Genomic DNA, 23,725 nt, shown 5'->3' on the forward strand with positions numbered 1-23,725 from the left:
ACTACGTGGGTATGTTGCAGTAAAAATATCTTTAAGCACACTGTTTCTCAAGGTGGTGATATTATGGACCCTGGTGATATTATGGACACAGATGTTACCCAAGCCTTCATCATTCATACCTGAATTAGAAGAGGTCTTCTGGTTGGGGAGTCGGCCAGGTAGCCCATAATATTCTGCACCACACAATCCTGTCATGAAAGATGTGACGTTACAAGTTTTGTTCAGAAAATTGGACTTCCTACACCAAACCATTGAGTCATTATCACATATACTGCTCAGAAGCATAAGTAGGGGCATCCTCATATATAGCTTTAACAATGTTAAGGTCTAGATGTTCAAAGGTTAGGTGTAACAAGTCGTTTGGTGTAAAATAGCCAGCTGCTGCTGTGCCACGTGCCTGCAAAGCTGGTGTGTTATGCTGAAGGGTGGTTATACTGGCTATACAGATACAGAAGCTGGTGTGTTACACTGAAGGGCAGTTATACTGGCTATACAGACACAGAAGCTGGTGTGTTATGCGGTTATGCACTTGTAACCATGAGCCTGCAATACTGGTGTGTTTTGCTAGAGGGTGCTCATGTACTGGTTGATACAGACACAGACACAGCACCTGTTCATAGTGCCTGATGAGTAGACACTTGTGTGTGAGGATGTACTTCAGCTTCGGACTCCTGAGAACTCCGTCCCCCAACAGTCGGGACAGGACACCATACCTGGAATTATGGTGGAAAAGTATTAAAACCAATAATTACATTTAAAAAAAAACTATGTAAAACTATGTGAATTCTAATATCATCTGCTTGAATGTACTGTACATGTACACAAGCTTTTAGTGTCATCTTTCAGGTGCATACACACATTATCATTACAGCAAGACTTTTTATCCTCTGTCATTCTATCATTTTAGTACTGTGTCAAATGAACATATTCTTTTTTGCCACAATATCAGTTCAGTGTCAGTGCAGTGCTGTTTTCTTTATACACAGTGTCTTGCAGGTTTGGCACACCTGTCTACTCACCATGACACCTGCATGACCAGGTGAGACACCAGGCTCTCCACACACCTGTCCTGCACACCTGTGAGCAGCAGACAGCTGACTCGCTGCCACACAAAGTCCTGCCGGGTCCATCTTCTTAGTCTGGGCAGCAGGACTCTCAAAACTGGACCTACAGGAACAAAAAACAAAGTACTAAACTAGAAAATTATATTTGCAAAGCAAATGCATCATGTTTACCTTCGGATATGGTCTGCTCTGTTAATTCTGTAATACTCAAACACATTCACATATATGTACATGTACATGTACATGATGACATGTATATGGTGACAGGAGCCTAAATGCCTACTATGAAATTGCAACATTGTATGTAACCCAACACCAGTTACTATGGTGACAGACGTCAACAAAAGAGGCCATTGGCCAGGTCAAAGGTTAGTGTTTGGAACAGAAGAAGAAGAAGAAATGGAGTAAAAACAATATGTTTTCCTTCAGTAAACATAATTATTGGCATCTAGGTCACAGACAAACAAGCTTACATGTACATACACACTGAGTATGATTGCGAAAAAAAGGGATACAAGAAGGACAATGTTGTGTATCCTACTCTCTAAGCAGAGGTTGGTGGGGAAGATTGTTACCTTTCTGCATTTGCTTGTTTTTTTCTGTCGCTTCCCCCACCAATTATGGGGTAGTGACAGAAAAAATTTGGCATATAAATAGAAAGGTAACGATCTTGCCCACAAACCTCTGCTTGGAGAGTAGTGTATCCCAAAACTAACCTGCATGTCCCTGGATACACAGTTTCCCCAACAACAGCTGTAGAAAGGCCATGGAACAGTCCTTGGAGGCTGTGAAAAAAGTAGGAGGTACAGTGATATAGTGGCGTCGGGTGGTGTAGTGGTTAGAGCAATCGACTGTGAACCGGGAGACCCGGGTTCGATTCCAAGTCGTACCCGGGACACGTCTGAACATGCGCCCCGACGTTGTGCCCTTGGGAAAGGCACTTTACACGAATTTCCTCACTCCACCCAGGTGTGAATGGGTACCTAATTTCGGTTGGGGAAAGTCGTATTGAGGTCACCTTGTGGCGCCGAATGGCAGCCGCACAGACCCTTGCGACAGTTCCACAAAAATGATTGTGGAACAAATATGTGTATTATTTGTATTATTTGATTGTTACCTTCGCCAAGAAGGTTATGTTTTCGTAGGCGTTCATGTGTCTGTGTGTGTGTGTGTGTGTGTGTGTGTGTGTGTCAGCACGATAACTCAAGAAGGCTAAGATGGATTATCTTGATATTTGGTAAGTGGGTAGGTCTTCATGAGACGTGGAACTGATTAGATTTTGGGCCCCCTAGCGGCTTGTTATGGTATTGCAGCTGAACTTCCGGTTTTGATATCTCGTGATCTGGACATGCTAGGGTCATGAAATTTAGATGGTAGATAGCTCTTGTGCTGTAAAGGAAGTGACATGAGTTTGAGCCCCCTAGCTGCTTGCTTTGGAACTGCAGGGGCGGTAGTTGAAAAATGTTTAAAGGCGGATAACTCAAGAACCGATTGATGGATCGTCGTGATTTTTGGCATGTAGGTAGCTGAAGTGATGCTTGACATAATAATATTACAATTATGCAAATATTAATGTAGTTTGCATAATTAATGAGGAAATTCTATAAATCAGCTGCATTCCATGATAGGACTATTCAAGCTTGTGACATGTAATTAAGAACGGCAGAAATACAGGCAGATATCGATTATGCAAGTGAAGACTTAATTTGCATAATTAATGAGAAAATGTTATAATTATATAGTGGTAGCTGCCTGGAATTTCATACTTGGGATATTTGAAAGTTGTGTGAAGGTGAACATAATTAAACATAACGTATTCAAATAAGGACCTCATTTGCATAATTTATGAGGAAATGCTATAATGGCATTCTTTGATAAGATAAGACTGTCTTCTGGTTTAGAATATTATCAACAGATATAATTGTTGCAATATAGGATCCTATTTGCACAATCAGGGGGATTAATCTATAATTTCTTAGTCATAAAGGCTAACACCATTTGGCGAAGGTATGAGATCGTGGAACTCTAGTTGTAATTGTTATGATTTGTATTGATTATTATGTGATACCCTGCACCAATTCAGCCGTATAAAGGCTGCGACTGCACGGGTACTGTTTGGACAATAAAAACCATTTATATACATTGAAACAAACATGTTTGGTACAAGTTGAGTGTAGAGGCATTACACAAATACATGTACATCACTACCATTTTCTACAATTCTTTTGAAGAAAGTTCTTTTCAACTTTGCAATGGCATAAATGGTAGTTTGTATGAGTTTTTGTGTGATTATTCTCACCTTTGATTGCACCGTGAACCTTCTCTAAAGTCTCCCACATGCTCATAGCCAGAGACTGGAAGTACTGCTCTGGATAAAAGGCAGCACTGGAAAAAACAGTTCAGAGGTCTTAAGTACCTACTTTTTAAAAAGGAAACATTTTTGCACTTTTTTTAATTAAGCAATAAGTATGCTTTTTCTGACAAGGTTGTAGGTGCAGGGTATAACATGCCAATTTTGGTATTATGTGTAAAAGAACATAAAAGATTTCAAGCATATCCTGATTCCATAAAATTTAAAAGTTTAATAACCAACCGATTTCTGTGCTGTAATTTGTTGGCCATCCTGTCAGGAATCGTTGCCAAAATCGTCACCAGCTCTTCCCACAATGCATTGTGTACCCTTGGCTGCCTCCTGTTCGAATTCTCTGATTGGTTGGTCTGGATCATGTGACCGGTTGCTAGGTTACTGCACTGCTCCCAGAACATGTCTGTCAGCTTGTTCTGTGTGAGAAACTGCTCCAGGAGGGAGACACACTTGTCCTGCTTGTAGCTCGGGCTGAGGAAATAGTAAGACATTGTAATTAGTACCAAGAAGTGTCTTGAGAAAGTAGAAATTGGCCAAATAGATATAAAACATGCCAGGGCAGTTGGTCTGCTAACAGAAGTTTAGGAGTAGTGGCAAACAACTCCTTTAGCGGGCCAGCTCCCCTGTATGTTGTCTTTCTAATGGACCAATTTCTACTCTTTCCAGCCATTTCTGACATGTTCAATGCCTGGTATCCTAGAGGCACGCCCCTTCAACTTTTCATCATAAGTGTCTAACCACCCCAGTATTGTAAGTATAATACCTGCATGCAGACTGCTTTTGATATTTTAAGACAGTTATATAATTTCTATTTGTTCTATGAAACAGATTTGAACTACATGTAGTATGACAAGAAACCTATTCCTGTGCATTTCACATACCTGGACTTCTGAACAGCAGAGCAGAGTACGATGAAAGCATCCTGGTGAACTCCATCCAGAAAGTACCCATCCAGTAACTCTCTTCTTCTCTCCTCTCCCAACCTTCCTAGCCAGTCAACCGACAGCTTACTGATCAAAAACTCCAGGAATGGCACATAGTGGTGCTGAGAAAACTCTTTCTTGGCTTCTGAGAGTCTCGAGTCTGGAAAGTCTTGGCTTTTGGAAGTCTTGTGGTGCGGAAGAAGCACTGAAAGTCTTAGGAGAGCCTCTGACACTTCTGAGGGATTCTTAGATGTAGAAAGAGTGTTCTGGACTTCCCAGACAAGCTGCCTGACTCGAACTTTGGTGTCCCCGGACATTTAGAAGCTTTCCTTTTCAGTTGGTTAGGAGGCAGAAACACGCTAGATCCTGAAAGAAATATGATGCTGAATGTCATAGTTGACTTTTGAATGACAAGAAATGTATACTAGTATATTCTATATTTAAAAAATAAAATGAAAAAGGACAGTGCTTTAATTTGGTGGCCGGCTCTCTGCATATTTTGCATCATGTTCGCAACAATAGCTAGTAACATACACATGTAACGTTAACTATACTAGTAACTTACATAGAGTGAAGTAAAGCATGGAGGTAAGGTTCTGCCCCCCTCCCCACCCGACTACCAATGTTGTTGTTGTTGTCTCTATTCTTCCGCTCATCTTCGTCGGATGTTAGTCTCATGTGCATTTCCTCTTCCTTCTCGTGTGCGTTGGTTCTCTCTGTGCTGCTCTCTTGTTGCTTTTTTCCATCGGCTGGGCGTGACAGTGGTGTCTCTTCTTTTCTTCTTCTAGTTGTTCTTTTTCTTGGTTTCAGCTTACATATTTACACATCTTCCTGCCACAGTCTTCTGTACTCATCTTCTCCACACAATCTCTGCGGCACTCTTCTCCCTCTGTTCCAGCTGTACTCGTCTTCCTGCCACAGTCTCTGTGTTCTCCCTCTGTCGAAGCTGTACTCATCTTCTCAACACAGTCTCTGCGGCTCTCTTCTCCCTCTGTTCCAGCTGTACTCGTCTTCCTGTCCACAGTCTCTGTGTTCTCCCTCTGTCAAAGCTGTACTCATCTTCTCAACACAGTCTCTGCGGCACTCTTCTCCCTCTGTTCCAGCTGTACACATCTTCTTGTCACAGTCTCTGTGTTCTCCCTCTGTCAAAGCTATACTCATCTTCTCAACACAGTCTCTGTGGCACTCTTCTCTCTGCGGCTCTCTTCTCCCTCTGTCATAGCTGTACTCATCTTCTCAACACCGTCTCTGCGGCACTCTTCTCCTCAGTTCCAGCTGTACTCGTCATTCCTGCCACAGTCTCTGTGTTCTCCTTCTGTCAGGCTGTACTCATCTTCTCAACACAGTCTCTGCGGCACTCTTCTCCCTCTGTTCCAGCTGTACCCGTCTTCCTGCCACAGTCTCTGTGTTCTCCCTCTGTCAAAGTTGTACTCATCTTCTCAACACAGTCTCTGTGGCACTCTTCTCCCTATGTTCCAGCTGTATACATCTTCATGTCACAGTCTCTGTGTTCTCCCTCTGTCAGGCTGTACTCATCTTCTCAACACAGTCTCTGCGGCACTCTTCTCCTCTGTTCCAGCCTGTACTCGTCTTCCTGCCACAGTCTCGAGCTCTGTGTTCTCCCTCTGTCCACAGCTGCACTCATACTTCCTCAACACAGTCTCTGCGGCACTCTTCTCCCTCTGTTCCAGCTGTTCTCGTCTTCCTGCCACAGTCTCTGTGTTCTCCCTCTGTCAAAGCTGTACTCATCTTCTCAACACAGTCTCTGCGGCACTCTTCTCCCTCTGTTCCAGCTGTACTCGTCTTCTTGTCACAGTCTCTGTGTTCTCCTCTGTCAAGCTATACTCATCTTCTCAACACAGTCTCTGTGGCACTCTTCTCTCTGCGCTCTCTTCTCCTCTGTCATAGCTGTACTCATCTTCTCGAACACCGTCTCTGCGGCACTCTTCTCCTCAGTTCCAGCTGTACTCGTCTTCCTGCCACAGTCTCGAGCTCTGTGTTCTCCCTCTGTCACAGCTGCACTCATCTTCTCAACACAGTCTCTGCGGCACTCTTCTCCTCTGTTCCAGCTGTTCTCGTCTTCCTGCCACAGTCTCTGTGTTTTCTCTCTGTCACAGCTGAACTCATCTTCTCAGCACAGTCTCTGTGGCACTCTTCTCCCTCTATACTCGTCTTCCTGCCACAGTCTCTGTGTTCTCCCTCTGTCAAGCTGTACTCCTCTTCTCAACACAGTCTCTGCGGCACTCTTCTCCTCTATTCCAGCTGTACTCGTCTTCCTGCCATAGTCTCTGTGTTGTCTCTCTGTCACAGCTGTACTCATCTTCTCAACACAGTCTCTGTGGCACTCTTCTCCCTCTGTACTCGTCTTCCTGCCACAGTCTCTGTGTTCTCCCTCTGTCAAAGCTGTACCCCTCTTCTCAACACAGTCTCTGCGGCACTCTTCTCCTCTGTTCCAGCTGTACTCGTCTTCCTGTCACAGTCTCTGTGTTCTCCCTCTGTCACAGCTGTACTCATCTCCTCAACACAGTCTCTGCGGCACTCTTCTCCCTTTGTTCCAGCTGTACCCGTCTTCCTGCCACAGTCTCTGTGTTCTCCCTTTGTTGCATCTATACTCGTCTTCTTTTTCTTGGTTTAACATATTTACATATTTACATGTCCACAGTTCTATTCAAATCTCTTTGTTGCCATTAAGTACTCAATAAGGGCTCTCTGTAGTTTGATGTTGCCCTCATGGCTGATGTCTTCCAGAGCACCTGTGTATAGCTCTAATCTACCAAACGTATAATTATAAACTGTGAGACGTTTAGAGAACGAAACAACACAAAAATACCTCAAAGGTACTCTGCAGCCCTCTCCATACATTTGGTTACGTCTACAATAACGTACTCAAAGTGGTTCTGCCGTTGGCGCCTTACTATTCGTGAAGTTTCGACTCGCGCGCCGGCCGCTTTACTTCCGGGTTACGTTGGACGAAACCATTACAAACCAAGGGTGGCTGTACAAAATATCTGTTGCCATTGCTCCAGCGTTACAGTTATAATTTTCAAAAAAGAATGTATATAAACGTCATACAAGATATTCTCACATTGATTTACAGACTTTATTTCGCTGTAAGAAAAGTTACATAGGTTTTATTTTATATGGAATTTATACCTATTTATTGTAATCGTACCGCCCGGTTTGATGACAACCTGATACACCAAATATTGTCTATATCAGTTAGTTATATCTGTCATGACGTGTGTACTTACAAACCTAATTAGAATGAAGACTAAAATTACTGAGAACTCGTGAGAAGTCATGCGGAATAGCATAAACAAAATTTAGGCTAACAGAAACGTTCATATGTAATATGTTGGTGAAGGTTACTCATCCAGGAATACGATAAATTGTGCCCATGTCACATTTGCACATTAAATTTCCAATTATCCAGTTGAAAAAGACTTAACAACTTTATCTATTCATATGTAATGTTATAAACAAAAGCACTGCGTCTCCCTTTTATTGAGCAATTTTGTGGCAACATTGTGTTCATGTCACATCTGCATTCATCATCGAGTCATTCATTCATTTTCTTTCTTTCTTTCTTTCTTTCTTTCTTTCTTTCTTTCTTTCTTTCTTTCTTCCTTCCTTCCTTCCTTCCTTCCTCCCTCCCTCCCTCCCTCTTTCTTTCTTTCTTTCTTTCTTTCTTTCTTTCTTTCTTTCTTTCTTTCATATGCAATTATTCATTCACTCACCGTACAGTATACAAGATACACGTATAATCCCTGGGACCAACACTGGCAAACACATACACGTACACTAATAAGGCTAATAAACAAACGAGTCAAGACAAAGACAATCTGCATGATGTTCACCAACTTTAATGCATGGATGGCCGACATAGACCAGGCCGGTACACCTCTCCTGACAGCCCTAACCCTCACACCCACTTCTCTGGACTCTACCATCCTCCATGGGTGATGTCATTGGCCGAACTGCCCGCCATATAGTGTCATCTCCGTCCCTCTCTTACTGCCATGTAATGCATTGTTACAGTAGTCCTTCTTTGCAACAAAATATTAATACTGTTTAAAAGTAAAATAACATCAGCAAACGCAATATGTTTTATTGTTTTAAGGTTCTTATTGTTGGCATTTTACGACGTCACATGGAGTCCTTGCCAACTTGAATGTTGTTTTGAATTTTTTTAATTATCTATTGTTACCACTCAACAGTGACCTCTTCAATTTTCAGCCGTCAATTTATTTTCATACTTTTGTTAATTTATGTGTTGATATTTTGCTTTACATTCGTTTTACTCTTCAGCTGCCATGATCAGAGACTTGTATGTATAATACTTTCTCAAATGGAAACACCAACAACAAAGCACACAGAACACACGAGCCAGGTGCTTTTTTTCTACAGCACCAACAGGCAAATGGCGCCGAACAAGACGGCAGCCAGTCCAGCGGTCAGCTTTCCAGCGCTGCTCCTCAGGTCATCAGCACTGAAGTTGTTGCAGTCGTCCTCGGCACAGCACTTTTCGTATTCTTTTCCGCCTGTACTTGTATCTTGAGAGAAGACACTATTGTCGTTGTCGGTGTTGCAGCCTGCGGTATCACACTCCCTATCAAGGCTCACGAGGTTACCGGCATCATCGTCCTCGAGCTTAACCTGTGTACAAAGCATCAATATTTCCTTTCCTATATCATATTAAGGTTTCCCTACTAGCGAGTAGTTACTTAGTTGTAGTATAAGAGATTACCTTGGGGAAAATATAAACACAAAAATTATATAGTACGTGGTTAAGTTACTGAGCTCAAAATGCATTCAGTTACTTGTATGTAATAGTATGTACATAATGTTGATGAACTGGTGCATTATTTCCCGACAATTTTCTAACTAAAGTTAAAATTGCAACAACAAAAAATACGCGAGTATACTTACGATGCAGGCTCCAGTACATGAAGTGCCAGACCCAGTCGTAGCGCTAGCACAGGCATCATTAGTGACGTTTGTGCTACACACATAACAGTCTACCTGTGGAAAATACATACAACAGCAATATCAGCTTCCTATCGAACCTACATCGGAAGTGTATGACGTACGTGACTTTGGAGGTATGTGGACAAAAACTGCACATTACTAGTCATGATAACATGTCGATTTGCAGTGAAACGTTAGACCATGTCTATGCCATGGCAACTTATTGCATGAAAATAAAAATCGTCCGCCGCCCGTATTAAGTCTCATCGAGTCTTAGTTGATTGAGTATTGATTATTCTCATTAGACGTGTCAAAATATGATAATCAAATTTGGCAGCTAGCGCAAGAGTCAATTGCAAAGTAACCTACAGATGGCGGTGGTGTAGCACCGGGAGGAAGAGTGCCGCCAGCAGCAGTTGTACCGGCAACGGTTGAACCTGTTCGAAAGAAAGAAGGACTAGTATCATCACAGGGGCTGTTACAAGTTTAGACAAGAGGTCATGTCTAGAAAACATTTGGAAATTGGTATCAATTAAAAATATCAAATGTTAAACATAAGAGTATTGTACTCATCGCTCTGACCATTGTTTTCATGAAACAATTGTAGTGACTGAGGTATAAAATCATTGATTTGTATGTACATGTATCATGAAAATCAGTTGAGACGTCGTTTTAGATTCTTACCTTGGCCTTCAACCAGGCAGCTATGCAGCAGCAGACAGACCACAGCCAACATCACAGAGAGCTTCATTTTCTGTGGAAAAAACACAGAAAACCATCTTCATCATTACATACTTGTACATGTAGTTTGGCGTGTTACAACGACTAAGAATAGCTTTTTTTATCATTTCTCAATACTCGTTTGCAATGGGCAAGTAGAGAGAAAAATTACCATACATATTGTCCAGTAACTTTCAAGTGCATCACAACTTTCGATGGGGATTAGATATGGCACTCTTATCAAAATGATGCTTCTCACACTATCTTGCCGACGCTTACGCGGCAACCTCACGATGTGCTGTAACGAACAATGCTTACAAATAAAACATTAGTTTTTTTAGATACATCATGACAAGTAGGGCAGGCTGATTTGACACCTTTATCACCCTTAGAACTGGACCATTTAAACACCAACCGCCATACCTTTACGTGCGGCGTGCTTACAATGGATATAAATGGGATTACCATTGTTTGACCGTTTCAATGGGGCTGAAAAGATGCAGAAGTATTTGTTGGTTTTGTACTCCGTAGATACGGTCAGGCGGCAGGTAACGTAGTAATGATGGGTGGCCACAATGCGAAGGACGGTTCGGAATTGAATGGTAGGAGAATGTGTTTTAGCTGTTACCATTGGTAACACCAATACAGTCGGCTCCTTCATTTAATGAAAATAGCAACACCGTCTAGTTGCTATGGCGTTGCTAGGGGTTACCATGTAGTACGTGTGGGCTTGGGACATTCTGTAAGTTAAAGGTACTGCACATATGGTGCATATTTGTACATATGGTGCATATTTGTACCAACTTCTAGTCTCTACTAGGCTTTGGGAGCGGCTGAAAAGAGTAGAAATTGGCCACAGATAACATGACGAGTTAGTTGGTCCGCTAAAAGAGTACAGTTTGTTGCTTCAAGGAACAAGGCGACCCCCGACTGGCGTCGGGAGCGGCAAACTGTACTCCTTTAGCGGACCAACTCCCCGGGCATCCTATCTGTCCATTTGGCCAATTTCTACTCTTTCCAGTCGCTTCCGAAAAGTGATAGACCCCAGGGAATTTCAAGCTTAGATCGGTAAGATGTTCCTTAGGATTTTTCCATGTCAACTTCCCGTTCCTAAGACATCAGCGTCATATCTGAACGAAAGTTAAACGTAGCTGACCACCTGCGCACCTACTTCGGCATATTTTTCCATGCAACGGAAATAAACTGCCCTTAGAATTGCAATTTGCTTCATGAGTTTATTCTGAAAATGATATTGCTACAGATTGAGAAACTAGTCTTTCCATTCACGAATGCTTTGGAAACGTTCGAGTAGCCGCTCAAAAGTCCGTTGGTGCTGAAGACGTTACAAGCCTTTCTTACCTTCAAACATATCTAAAGAATACTACAATCTATCAAAACTAAGGATAGTATATAACAGAGTCATGATACGTTTTGAGACGTACGTTAGAATACGCGTAGCACTAGCAGAGGGGGAAATGTCCGTGTATCAGACTCAAAATATCTTCAGTAACATCAGACGAATGCACTTCAGTCTGCCGACCTTGTTCTACTTACAAGAAAGTTAAGGTTTTTATGGTAAATCTGTATTTTAAACTTACAGCACTTGGTGGGATACGTTTTTCTTTCCCAAAGAAACACTATTCTTATAACCAGGAACAAAGGATACATAAGAAGTAACACGTACCTGTTTTTGCGTGCTTCCTCTTTTCTTGAACTCGGGAAACGTTGCTCAGACGCAACGACCTTGTAACAACTGTGGCTTTATATCGGCAACACTTCCCTAAATTCAAAAGTTTACGGGCCATGCCAACATATTAAGAGGGGGAATCTCTCACTCAATGAAGATGTGGAAAAATACACCAACGTTGCATCTGCCATTGGAGCAACTTTGATAGACAATACATTTTGTATACAAGTCCCTTTGGCTTTTTGATTAAATGTTGGCTGATCGCGCATTGATAATCTGTAGATATAACACTTTTAAAAAGCAGATGCACCCCGAAATCAGGATGAAACCTTCCATATTTAAAGTCTTTAAAGGGAATGGTTGCGTAATGGGACCATTGAAGGGTTTTGGAGAAAACCACTTTTAGTTACCAAGTACCATTTTCTTAAGCATTGTGTTTATCATAAATACATGTCCCTTGCAATTAATGAGTTCAAGTTGTCACAATTTCCTACACTATTTTGTACTCGTGCCACGAGAACTTAAGGGATTTTATTTCGACATCCGATGCTCGATAAAACCACTAGCAGATCCTCAAACACCCAAACCGTCGTTGCGTCATTAAGATGCGTGGCAAATAAATGGCTCCATAATGACCGTGTCGCTACAAACAGTCGCACAAAACACGCACAAACACGCGCAAACACGCGACCGTTGCTACACTGTCTAACGATGTTCACATAAACATCGCAGTTAGTTTGATAGACAATTGTATTAAGACTATACGTGTGTACCAAACCACACAGAACGCACACAAACACGCTACCGTTGCTACATTTATAACGGTATTACCATAAAGACGCGTTTAATTACATAGACAATTGTATTAAGACTATATATACCGAACCACACAGAACGCATACAAACATGCGGCCGTTGCTACATGCATTTATAACGATATTACTATAAAGAAAGACGCGTTTAATTGCATAGACAATTGTATTAAGACTATACATATAACTTAAAAGACCGAACCAATCAGGACGCACACAAACATGCAACCGTTGCTACATGCATGCATTTATAACGATATTACTATAAAGAAAGACGCGTTAAATCATATAGACAATTGTATAAAGACAGTACAGCTTTGCAGGATCCAAATCACACAGAACGCATAAAACAATCATGGCGACCATTGCTACACGTCGTTGCTACACGATGTTGCCACAAACAAGCATTTATTTAGATACACATTGTTCCTATGTAACTGTACAGTGGAACTTGGATTCAACACTAAAAACATGCTGAAATAGGTCCATTGAAATTTCAGAACCTTTACGGATACTCTAAGGTATGCACATGCAGTAAACATTGGAAGTATGTATCCTAGCTTATACACACTTCCTTGGCAAGTAATCCATTGACAATGTAGTAAGCCATGGTCAAATTTCAAATGGGAGAGCTCTACATACCTTTGGATGAAAGCACTTTAAGATTTTTGTTGACCAAGCAAATGTTGATTGAGGCTTTTGGTTTCCAAAGATACTTAAGGAAATATTATAACAAGGATAAGTGTGTAAGTGTTAAACACACACCGTGGCACATTGTTTGCATAGATACTGTCAAACAATAACGTGACAAAATAGCAGAAGACAGGCATACAGACGGGCGGACGGACAGACGAACAAACAGACAGAACTAGAGAGAGAGGGAGAAAGACAAGGATGAGAGAAAGAGGGGAGAATTCGAAAGAGGGGAAAAATCACATTCACATCTGAATAACCGCCGATACTACAACATGTACACTGACACGCATTTTCACACAGCCGTGCGTAGCGCGTAGTGTCGACGTCGCTCGGGCTACCATCCCTGTTTGCGTTGGTGCGAAGTTCTGTTGCCAACGGCGGAATGTCAACTAATTTTTGGCCCAAGCTCTGACACATATCGTGATTCTACTACCAGATTAACGGTGTGTTTTACCTACATAACGAAGTAATTGAGTTGTTTGGACAGTTTGTATATCTTGTAGGCAAACTTTAACGATTTCGGTGCCATTATCTTGTGTTATGACTCCGTGTCAACTGTATTATACAGTGTATTGTATAATATTTTTATGTTTACCGAAGGAAAACATATTGTTTTTGGTCAGTTTTCTTCCTCTTCTTCTTCTCTAAACAGTGACCTCTGACCTGACCAATGGCATGGTTTGTTGACGTCTGTCACCATGGTGACTGGTGTTGGGTTACATAATTTTGCAATTTCATGGTCTGCTCTGCTCATGTCAGTAGTACATGTATGTGAATGTGTTTGAGTAAGAATTAACAGAGCAGACCATGTCCGAAGGTAAACATTATGCATTTGCTGTGCAAATGTTACTTCTCTAGTTTTACTGCTTTGTGTGTATTACCTAGACGATCAAACAACATCAATTTGTGCAACTAATGGATATCCCAATAAGGTATCAAGTATCATAATTACATCTTTGAGTGGATTACTGCTACGTTTTTCCGTTGGCGGTCAAGGCGGGGTTTTCTAATTCGAAGACACTTTTCTTGTGGATTGGAGCGACCTCGACCTTCTTATTAGAACTCTTCATCTCCTTGGAGGAAATCTTCTTGCAAAGAATGGCGAAAAGATCGGCGAAGATCTCCACTACTTCCATAGCTGAGAGGAGGGACATGCCGACCCACAGGCCCAGCTGACCACCCAGGTCACCCAGTAAATTCTCCACCTGCGGATGTGAAATTAAAAAAAATAGGATGTTAACTGTTTGTATGAGGGGTACAGGCCATTCCCACAAGGAGGAAATTGTCCGAACCAAGCCGGATCGAGCCATATCGAAGCCGGATCAAAGCGAATTCGGCTCGATCCGGACAATTTTATCCTAGTAGTGGGAATGGGGCCACAGTCTGACCCACAAACCCAACTGGCCATCCAGGACACCCAGTAAGTTCTACACCTGGGGAAGTGAGATGAGAGGCTTGTTGGCTTCAGCAGGGTAACAGACATTGCATTTGAAGGCAGAAAATGAGGAAACCTTAAAGTGGTCTTGTACACTGATGAACAGTATTACCATTAAAAAAAAGAAACTCCAAACTCAGTATATCGCCAACTGTGTAACAAACAAAATGTTACCTCATATCCGGGAGACTCGCTGATTTGTTCATAGTTCAGGGCTTCATAGTAGATGTTCAGTTTTAACAGATTTCTCCTGTAGGGGGAATAATAAATGCAGTATCTGTTAGTTTTACACTTTTTTTCTGTCCACGCAAAGAGCAAAATTTACAAAATGTAGCATCCAAGGTATCCACAGCAATGATTTAAACATTTTCTTCTTACCTTCTTTGCATTTATGCGGGGAGTATGGATTTTTCCTGAGAATTCACATGTACTCTAGCTCAAAATAATATAATTATGATAATAACTGTCTGTTTAAAACGTTACCCATCCAAGAATTAATACATCGTCATACGCTTACCTGAACCGGTCGGTATCTGCCAAAACGGCTGCTCCCGGACCGCGTCCGGCTCTTTTGGTCCCAAGCTTGCCCAGCAGCTTCGACTGAAACGACAGAGGTCAATACATTATGTCATAGCAACTTAACAAGGACTATAATTAGATACAAGATAAAGCAAAATGAACACAGCTTTGCAACTGAATTCGCCAGTCACTGACGATCGCGCGAAAGCTAGTGGGTACTACATTGTAGCTGAAACGTCTGATATCCAGTTGTTTGAATAACTGCTTTTTGGCGTATCGTATTACCTGGATGTCTAACCTTCATCGCCGAACACAGCTTTGGTATACAATTGACCTATAGTCAACTGACAATTGACCTAGAAGCCAACTCTGGGATCGAGGGAGGCGGCTTTCCCAGGACGTAGGGAGTATCGCGTCGCTCGCGGCCTGGCACCCAGACTAGTACTCGTAGCTCTCGTAGCTACTTGGATGATGACCCATACAATACTTACCAAATAGGAGTCGGCAGGCCACTCCGATAGTCCTATCGCCTTTCCGTACACCTTGTCCCTGTGTGAACAGTAAGAGTTGTCAGCATACTGTTTATGTCTGACTCATTTCTACCCGAGCGAACTCTTCATAAACCATGCTATGTGTGGCCTAGTAGTTGTTCCATAGTATATAAAAGAGTGGACCGGATTGAAGCCATGAGAGCGGCTGAGGACAGAGTTATTAAAATGAAGAAGGATAGTGGAGTCATGCTAGTCAAGCTAGTTAAGTCATGGTGCTCCAACGACCCTCAACGAGGTCAAGGGATAGGTGAGGTGAGTTGTTTCAATTTAAATCTTATTTTCAGATCAACAGACCAGTAGTACTATGGTTTGCTAACTTACGAGCAGCTTGCTGGACACGCACACGACAGCACGCCAGTCGCGATTTGCCGAGTCACTCTCTCCTTACACGCCACTGGAACAGCAAATTATTTATTAAACACAAAAACATAAGTGTCGTGATCATATTTAAATGAAGCATGTAATACACATTTGTGAAATCTAAAGTTTAAAGTACTATAATACGAAATCATAATACCAAATCTGTTGCAGACATTATATACCCTTGTGCACAAATGTTTTGATAGTGGTCTTATACCATCTGTCTGGTACAAATCAATAATCAAACCCATCCCATGTAGCGCTATTTTAAAAGCATGGAAGTATATACATGTGCTATCACGGTAAATCTTCAAGAGTTTAATTTTGAGCTATACTGATTTCAGTTACATTTCTATGTTATGTTTCTATCAGTATCCTTTTATACAAATTGTATTATGTTATGTTTCCCTTGGCCCCCTCGGAACTTATTGTTGAAGTCTACTTCAGGTGTTGTTTAACAGATGAAATAAATACTAAGTCTACTAGATCAAACCATACTACACCGTGTGTGAAAGGGAAATTAATATATATGACTGACCGTTGGTGGAAGTAACGGCGCAGATGGTCGTGTTGTCCGGAACCTTCTGACTGGGATCCGCACAGCCGCACTCACTGACCATGTGCCCCTGGTAGCAGGTGACCAGGCAGTTCTGGAAGCCAAATGTTCAAAGTAAACTTCAAACTTTTATGGTTTACATGGAACCACATATCTTACTATTGTTGTAACAGACCATATGCATGTCACAATTACTTTTAAATTACGTTTGCGACCGCATAGTTAGCAGTAACGTTAACACCTAGCTCCAGTGGACAGTGAACCAGTCATATTTGCCCTGATGCGATGAAGATGAAAGACGGTCATCGAAACTTCGGATCTTGTTAAACAAAGTACAATTGGTTATAAAGAAAGGACTTTTCCATCTAATAACGTTAACCCGATATTGTTCTTCTGATACTTACAGTTTGAGTATAAGTCCCCGGGTACAGAAGCTCGTAGCCTTCCCCGTCTGTGCACTCGCTGTACCGTTCACCTAGACGAGTGATGGAGGTCTGCAAAAATTGAGAAACATCGGATTCCATGGCTTACTCGAAGGAAGGAGGGCGGGGGGGGGGGTATCGGGGGCAATATAAGGGGGCCTCTATATTACATGATTGTATGCAATACCTAATATCAGTATTATATGAGACTTCTGAGCGTAATACGCGCCGTAGCCAGCGTCTGTCTTTCCGTCATTTGACGGAATTTTGCCTCTCATGACAGACATAAATTTTGCCCAATCTGTCATCGTTGACGACAAAAGTCGACGTGTAAAGATATAGATAGAGCTTAAATTTTGATAGCCTCCATAGCATGCCAAAACGGGGGGTTTGGGGGGTCTTCAGGGTCTTTGGGAGCTTTTATGTGCTATTTTCTGATTGCATATAGACAACATAGCCGGCCTGGTTGAATTACCCCCGTTTTTTGCTGGGGTCATCAGAAAACAGCCGAAGACCACCAAACCCCCAGTTCTGTTACGGAGGCTAGTTTACTATCATCGTTTTGTTTCATACTTAATATGCAAATCAACTGTAGATTTTTTTTAATATTAAAAATAAAACGTACCAGTCTGAGTCCAGCCGAGGTGAGAAAACCCGGGGCCGCGTCGAACCCTTCGAACTCCGGAAACGGCCACCTGCTGGGGGAGTGCACGACTACTCGCGCCCCGGCTTTCTCCGTTAGGGAGGGGATATACTCCTCCTGCTCTATGTACAGGATCAGGGAAAGGCCTGGAATCACATGAAACAAGCTTTTAAAAAGAGTCTACCAAGCTTCAGGGGTTGCTTGAAACAGTATAAAATGGTACAGGATCTGGGGAAGGCCTGAGGCGACATGAAACAAGTGTGACTACATGTACAAAGCTAGTCTCTACCAGTTCAGGGGTTGCTCGAAAGAGTAGAAATTGGTACAGGGTCAGGGAAGGGCCTGGAACGACATGAAACAAGCGGTGACTACATGTACAAAGCTAGCCTCTACCAGGCTTTAGATGCGACTGGAAATAGTAGAGATTGATCGAATAGCTATATATAGACAGATAACATACCAGGATAGTTAGTCCGCTGAAGTCACAGTTTGAGGCTAGTACAAAGCAGCAAATGCATAGGTGACAGACTACAAATTTGCTCCCGGGCCACCGATTTTGTTGAGCCCAGCCATTGACCCATTTACCCTCGCAATGTACTTTCTTCCTGTTTATGTAACTGAATTAGTCTCATGTTTACCTTTACAGAGAAGGTTAGGTTTCCATTGACGTACTTTTCACAGGTCAACAAAATGTCAACAAAATAAGTAGAATTTTTCCGACCGGGTTTTCATAATTTTTTTCTGTGAGTTTGCGTTGGCCCAACGACAGTGGTGATCAAATTTTATGAAATGTCAGGATCCCAATTTGATACCTCAGGATGGATTTTTTTACCAAGGATGGAAGGAAGACCAGACCAATCTCGCAGGGATATTAAGTTACTGCTTATAGGCCAAATTATTAAAGAGAGTGAGAGTCCTTTTAGATGGAAAGACAATGGTTAACCAAACGGAAGTAGTAACAGTCTGAAGTGCGTTGGTACCATTTAAGGGTCCGGCACTTGTGGCACTGTGTGGAGTTGCGTTGCTGCTGGCCTTGTTAAAGGTGAAGCAGTTTCCGTACGTGGGGTCCGTAAACACCGAAAAATTCCTGTCAAACAAAAAACAAACAAATAATCGTTAAAATGATATTTCCGAGACAAACTGGAAAATAAAATTTTCAAAAGTATTTTAGGTTGCTAGACTAACTGTTTTCGGCGTATCTTGATGTATCTGGATGTCTAACCTTCACCGACGTATCTTACGTTCTTTATTCAACATCCATACGTTTGGGACCGCATTTATATTATTATCATATAGCCAGGTGACGTTGACCAATCAGAAGGCTCCATTCCACATTCCTTATAATTATGACGCCGTAATGTCACAAATAGAGTCAAAATTGGGTATTTATTCATCCCAATCCATACATTAAACAACCCAAATAATCACCCGCAGAACAGGGCTCTAGTTCTAAAAAATCCAAAAATAACTTTAGTTGTGTTCCAATGACCTCGGCTGACTCCCATAAGAACACCTGTTCCCTGCCTGTGACCCAGATAGAAGACATAGAACATGAACTCTACCCAGTGACCTCAGGTGACTCCAGAGGGAACTATGTTCTATGTTCTATTCAGCATGTGCATTGTATCACTTACTGCATCAGTTTGGATAGACTATTGTGTAAGCTATATGATAATAGTGTCAATGTCCCGCCCTTTCTCGGTGAATATGGTGTGATAAAGCCTTGTCAGTTGCTATAACCACAGAATAAAGCCACCAAGTGAGCGCAGCGAACGAGGTGGCTTTATGAGGTGGTTATAGCAACTGACAAGGCTTTATCACACCATATTCACCTCGGGGCGGGACATTAACCCTTAACTATAGCAGCGAGGCCTAGTTGCAGTACGAATCAAAAAGAGTCATTATTGCCCTAAAACCCACTAGTAGAAAAAAATTTGCAAATGCGACAAAACTGCTCAAAAAGATCGTCAACGAATACAACATATTGCTGGCAACATGGTATTCCTGGCCAATCCTATAAGACCTTTGATGTATTCAATTAAATATTATATTCGCAACATTATAAGACAAGAGTGCTGATTGGTCCCTGAAACTTACTTCGGTGAGCACGCCTTCCCGTTGAACTGGCATTCCTGGATGAAGTCACGTGCTTGGTGACCAATGGCCTGGCGAGTTGAGGTGTTGAGGTTGGCGATGAGTCCCACGAAAGTGTTGACTGTCCTGAAGTCCTCGTGAGGGTCGTCATAGTCGTAGTCGTAGTCTTCGTAATCTGCCTGGAAAATGTTTCGAAAAGAGAGAAGAAGCCATTAGAACTAATATCGATACCACTTTTATATATATTTCTCTTTTAGCATTGTATACCTTAGACCTGTTGTTAGCCCTTCTTTATTACTATTGTTGTAGTACTCTCTAGTACATTGTACATGTACTTTGTACATCCGTGCATTTATCCTCCCGGGGAATGAACATGCAATAAAGTTTCATTTCAATCTCCCTGGAGAGGAGACAACATTGAATAGGTTTCAGGTAGACAGGCAGCCCTTGGAAGTTTGTATCGCCCCCCGTCCCTTCACTATTTCATCTAGTTCTCCAACCATTGAAAACTTCGGACACAGTAGTAGAGTATAGAGACACATGCACAAAACAATCATAGATGCAGGTTATGATCACGTTTACATATCTTTAATAGTTCGCGTCGAATGGCCTAGTGGTTATGCTTTACTATATATAATATATATATATATATATAGCTAAGCTAGCTGGCAAGAGATCGAGAGGTCGTGAGTGCGATTCTTGCTAGACGCTGTCTCCGCTTGTATATATAGAAATAAATAAATCTTTAAGTTTATCAAATATATTGTACAGACAGGTGGTTAAGATAGGATGAAAAAAATTGCCTGGAAAGAGGACAAAATTGAATAGGTCTCATACGGACAGGTAGCCGTAAGAAGTTTGTATCGCTCCCCGTCCTTGTACACCTTCGATATTTTAGGTTAGCCTTTACCAGGCTTCGGGAGACGGCTGGAAAGAGTAGAAACCGGTCAAAAAGAGAGATAACAAACATGTCAGGGGAGTTGGTCCGCTAGAAGGTACATTTTGCCGCTCTGTACTCTCTATAGGACCAACTCCATTGGCATGTTATCTCTCTATTTGACCGGTTTCTGCTTTTTCCAGCCGTCTGGTGAAACCTGGTAGAGGTAGGCCTTTAACTGGTAAGACTTCAGACAAAGTAGAGTGTTAGAAATTAACATAGGAAGAAAAATCATTTCTAAAGTCTTCAGAGCCCGATGGTGATGATTACGTGTTGTGTTAGTGAAGTGACGCCATACAGGCATTTAGTTAGCCTCCTTCGCAGTCTTGTTGGGCGTCGGCGTTATTTTTTCTCTGAGCGACGCGAGTAATATGCCGCCGCGAGGGACGATTTGCTGCCGAGGGAGTTTTTGCCACGGAGAGAAGGATTCGCGCTCCAACAAATCTCCGTGGCAAAAACTCCCTCGGCAGCAAATCGTCCCTCGCGGCGGCATATTACTCGCGTCGCTCAGAGAAAAAATAACGCCGACGCCCAACAAGACTGCGAAGGAGGCTAGCATTTAGTGCACTCCTGTTGTCGAACGTCACGGGGAATTAGGTTTACGTTTCCTTTCAATACGACTAATCGCATGTAGAATACGGGCTTACAGCAGTTCCCACGCCCATCTGTACTGTAAATAGGAACGCGTAATTTGCATTTTGAGACAAAGTTACTGTTTGTCCTTCAAGCACTTTTAAAAACATGTTCGTTATGAAAACATTGCTTAAGTTAAGTTTAAGCCGTGGTCGAAAATACTGGATTTTTCAGTTAATCCCTACAAAGCTTTGAACGCACCTGTATGGTCAGAAGTCAACGTTGCATGTCACAAGGCATGACTATTGAGGAAACGGCCACAGGATGTGGCTTTAAACCTTTTTGTGTGGTGAAGATGTTGGAAAGGGAATTTTGTGTTCTAGTTGGTTAAGGACAGAACATCGTTATATGTGTCAAGTATGGACAACACGTGCGGTTGTCACGTATACGTACAGAAGGCAGACACCAAAAGTACTGGATTTCAACTATATAAACCAAATGTCTAGTTCCATACATTGTAGCACACAACCTTCCAGACCTAGATACAATTATTAGATTTCTTCTTCTTCAACCTTCCTCTGATGAAGTGTAGCTCTAGATTTAGACTCATCATATCAAAGTTAACCAGACATTTGCTTACCGTTGAACTGTAGCCAGGCGTCGTCGTTTCTTCCGTCGTTGTTGTTGGCACCGCTGTTGTTGGTGTCGTTGTCGCCTGCGCCTGTTGGTTTGGTCTCCCATTGAAAATTGGCATCTCGCCCCTGTTAATGTTGCTCTGCGCGTTTTGGGCTTGTCTCGGAATAAACCCGGCGTTCTGAAAACCCAGGCCCGCCTCGTCTCCGAGCCTCTGAAGCATGGAGAACCGAAGCGGGTTGGCGTTACAGACGGTTACAGCCGGAAACTCCAGCTCGGACCACTGGATCTTTATATCCGTGGTGACGGGGTAGTCTATGTACTTGTTCACCAGGTCGTAGGCCTGGCTACAGAAGTAGCTGAAGGAGGCGAGGAACAGGCAGGTCCAGAACAGCCGGCGGGGGACCGAGGTGGTGGTGACGGCCCGAGGGATGCCGTGCGCCGAGGTGTTCTCTCCGTAGTCCCGAAGGGTCCCGAGTATACTCCCAGTCTTCTCGTCCATCTTGACTTGACTTCTTAAGCTTGTGGTAAGTACTTAAAGGCGCGGTCACATTCGTCGCACATGTAGGTCGTCGTACGGTTTTGATGCGTACCTGCCTATATGCACAGGCCAGGTACTGGCCCCTTGCTCCCCTCCGTCAGGTTCCTCCAGCCAGCTCTATCAGGGGCAATTAATAAATTATAGTCTCTGCTTCCTATAGGTAAGCCCTTCACTCTGAATCTGGTCTTTTGTTTTGTCCACGGTTTTGATGCCGTGGAGAATATTCAAGCAAGCTGTGACAGAACCAACCACCGACAAGGACGTAAAACAGACTTTCCCGCAAAGAGACAGCTAAAATTGTAAAGGACACATATACATGTACACAACCGTACCAAGAATGACCCCAGTTTGCGATTATACAACCAACAGGCCCTACTACTTGAGTAAAGACGTCCCTACTGCATGAAGTCTGAAGTCAGCCACCAACACTTCACTCCCTCTGCTGAGTCTGCACCAGTCTTGAGTGTCTGACTAGTACTTCACCGGACAAAAACAGTTTGCTCCCACAAAGCTGTCTCAACAGTTCAGCAGCAACCAGACACCCTGAGGCACCTTTGGCTTAAGTCCGACGTGTAATTGCTTTAGCCATAACCTGGCAACGTATTGATGTTTATCTGAAGGCGCAAATGAGTTAGATCTCCGTATCATTTGGGCTTTTGTGGACCTTTGATTGTTGAATTTCTAGAATTTGGGTTAACGAAATGGACTGTGTAGACCATGGCTAAACACGTCGTCCGAATGCACTGCGCTTGCACGAAACCCGTAATGTATTGTCTATAGCATTTCGACAGAACGTCTCTTTTAAGGTTGCTCTTGTCGTAGTTTTTAAAAGGACGCCATCCCGTCTTGAGTTTTAAATGTTGTGTTGGAAAAGACATCTTCTGTAAGGGGCAAAATTCTGATGAAACGTTGACCAAACATCACTATAAAGGACAGTCGTGAAAAAAACGGGATTCGCGCAGGCGCAGTGCAATTCTAATGACGTCATTTGTAACTGTAGTACCACATTCTGCATGGAACCGATTGTTCTACAAAATCTACTTAACATTTGTTTATGTTTTGTCGCCTTTGTGGCTTAATTGCTAAAAGTTAATACATATGCACAATGGCATGGAGTGTAGGGTGTCGCAACCGTGGATATAGTTAACATTCTCTAAAGGTTCAAGTCTTTGTCAGTTGATTTCAGTTAGCCTAGCTTTTTATTGACATAAATACATTGGACAAAT

The 23,725-nt window shown here is 42.4% G+C and overlaps 3 protein-coding genes and 1 long non-coding RNA gene across 4 annotated transcripts in view; all 4 read right to left on the reverse strand.

Moving 5' to 3' along the window:
- The window catches only part of LOC109462672 (telomere length regulation protein TEL2 homolog), a 10,790-nt gene extending 6,095 nt beyond the window's left edge, over positions 1–4,695 (reverse strand). Inside the window, exons 1-8 of the mRNA XM_019759231.1 lie at positions 4,311–4,695; positions 3,658–3,900; positions 3,364–3,449; positions 1,777–1,849; positions 1,522–1,532; positions 1,020–1,167; positions 611–713; positions 120–188 (exon numbers count right to left, since the gene is read on the reverse strand). Coding sequence (XP_019614790.1) covers positions 120–188; positions 611–713; positions 1,020–1,167; positions 1,522–1,532; positions 1,777–1,849; positions 3,364–3,449; positions 3,658–3,900; positions 4,311–4,669 — 1,092 coding nt within the window. The 5' untranslated portion in view covers positions 4,670–4,695. The remainder of the gene's footprint in view (positions 1–119; positions 189–610; positions 714–1,019; positions 1,168–1,521; positions 1,533–1,776; positions 1,850–3,363; positions 3,450–3,657; positions 3,901–4,310) is intronic.
- Positions 4,696–8,197: 3,502 nt separating this feature from the next.
- On the reverse strand, positions 8,198–10,072 carry LOC109462839. The gene is made up of 4 exons (XM_019759474.1): positions 10,005–10,072; positions 9,690–9,757; positions 9,282–9,374; positions 8,198–9,008 (listed from the first exon to the last, which is right to left on the reverse strand). The coding sequence occupies exons 1-4, from the start codon at positions 10,069–10,071 to the stop codon at positions 8,754–8,756; spliced, it is 483 nt and encodes a 160-aa protein (XP_019615033.1). The 5' UTR covers position 10,072; the 3' UTR covers positions 8,198–8,753.
- A 4,134-nt stretch (positions 10,073–14,206) lies between these two features.
- LOC109462673 (degenerin unc-8-like) lies at positions 14,207–22,585 on the reverse strand. The gene is made up of 11 exons (XM_019759232.1): positions 21,966–22,585; positions 19,819–19,994; positions 18,702–18,808; positions 17,704–17,867; positions 17,061–17,150; positions 16,639–16,750; positions 16,062–16,134; positions 15,681–15,738; positions 15,188–15,270; positions 14,845–14,920; positions 14,207–14,440 (listed from the first exon to the last, which is right to left on the reverse strand). Exons 1-11 carry the CDS (start codon positions 22,458–22,460, stop codon positions 14,207–14,209), a joined length of 1,668 nt encoding a protein of 555 aa, XP_019614791.1. The 5' UTR covers positions 22,461–22,585.
- Positions 15,203–16,135, reverse strand: LOC109462890. The gene is made up of 3 exons (XR_002139783.1): positions 16,062–16,135; positions 15,681–15,738; positions 15,203–15,270 (listed from the first exon to the last, which is right to left on the reverse strand). It is a non-coding gene; the product is annotated as an uncharacterized LOC109462890 (long non-coding RNA).
- Positions 22,586–23,725: the final 1,140 nt, after the last annotated feature.

The sequence above is a fragment of the Branchiostoma belcheri genome, unplaced genomic scaffold (assembly GCF_001625305.1).
Source record: "Branchiostoma belcheri isolate BF01 breed outbred unplaced genomic scaffold, Haploidv18h27 scaffold12, whole genome shotgun sequence".
In the NCBI taxonomy this organism is placed as follows: domain Eukaryota; kingdom Metazoa; phylum Chordata; class Leptocardii; order Amphioxiformes; family Branchiostomatidae; genus Branchiostoma; species Branchiostoma belcheri.

What these genes read in the sequence shown, in the direction of transcription:
- LOC109462839 (XM_019759474.1), bottom strand. Translation starts at nt 10,071, where the DNA reads ATGAAGCTCTCTGTGATGTTGGCTGTGGTCTGTCTGCTGCTGCATAGC. An exon ending in CTGCCTGGTTGAAGGCCAAG is followed by an intron (nt 9,758 to 10,004) that starts GTAAGAATCTAA and finishes TCTTTCGAACAG; the next exon opens with GTTCAACCGTTGCCGGTACA. An exon ending in GTGCTACACCACCGCCATCT is followed by an intron (nt 9,375 to 9,689) that starts GTAGGTTACTTT and finishes TATTTTCCACAG; the next exon opens with GTAGACTGTTATGTGTGTAG.
- LOC109462673 (XM_019759232.1), bottom strand. Translation starts at nt 22,460, where the DNA reads ATGGACGAGAAGACTGGGAGTATACTCGGGACCCTTCGGGACTACGGA. An exon ending in AAGTGCCGGACCCTTAAATG is followed by an intron (nt 17,868 to 18,701) that starts GTACCAACGCAC and finishes ATGTGATTCCAG; the next exon opens with GCCTTTCCCTGATCCTGTAC. An exon ending in GCGTGTCCAGCAAGCTGCTC is followed by an intron (nt 15,739 to 16,061) that starts GTAAGTTAGCAA and finishes CTGTTCACACAG; the next exon opens with GGACAAGGTGTACGGAAAGG.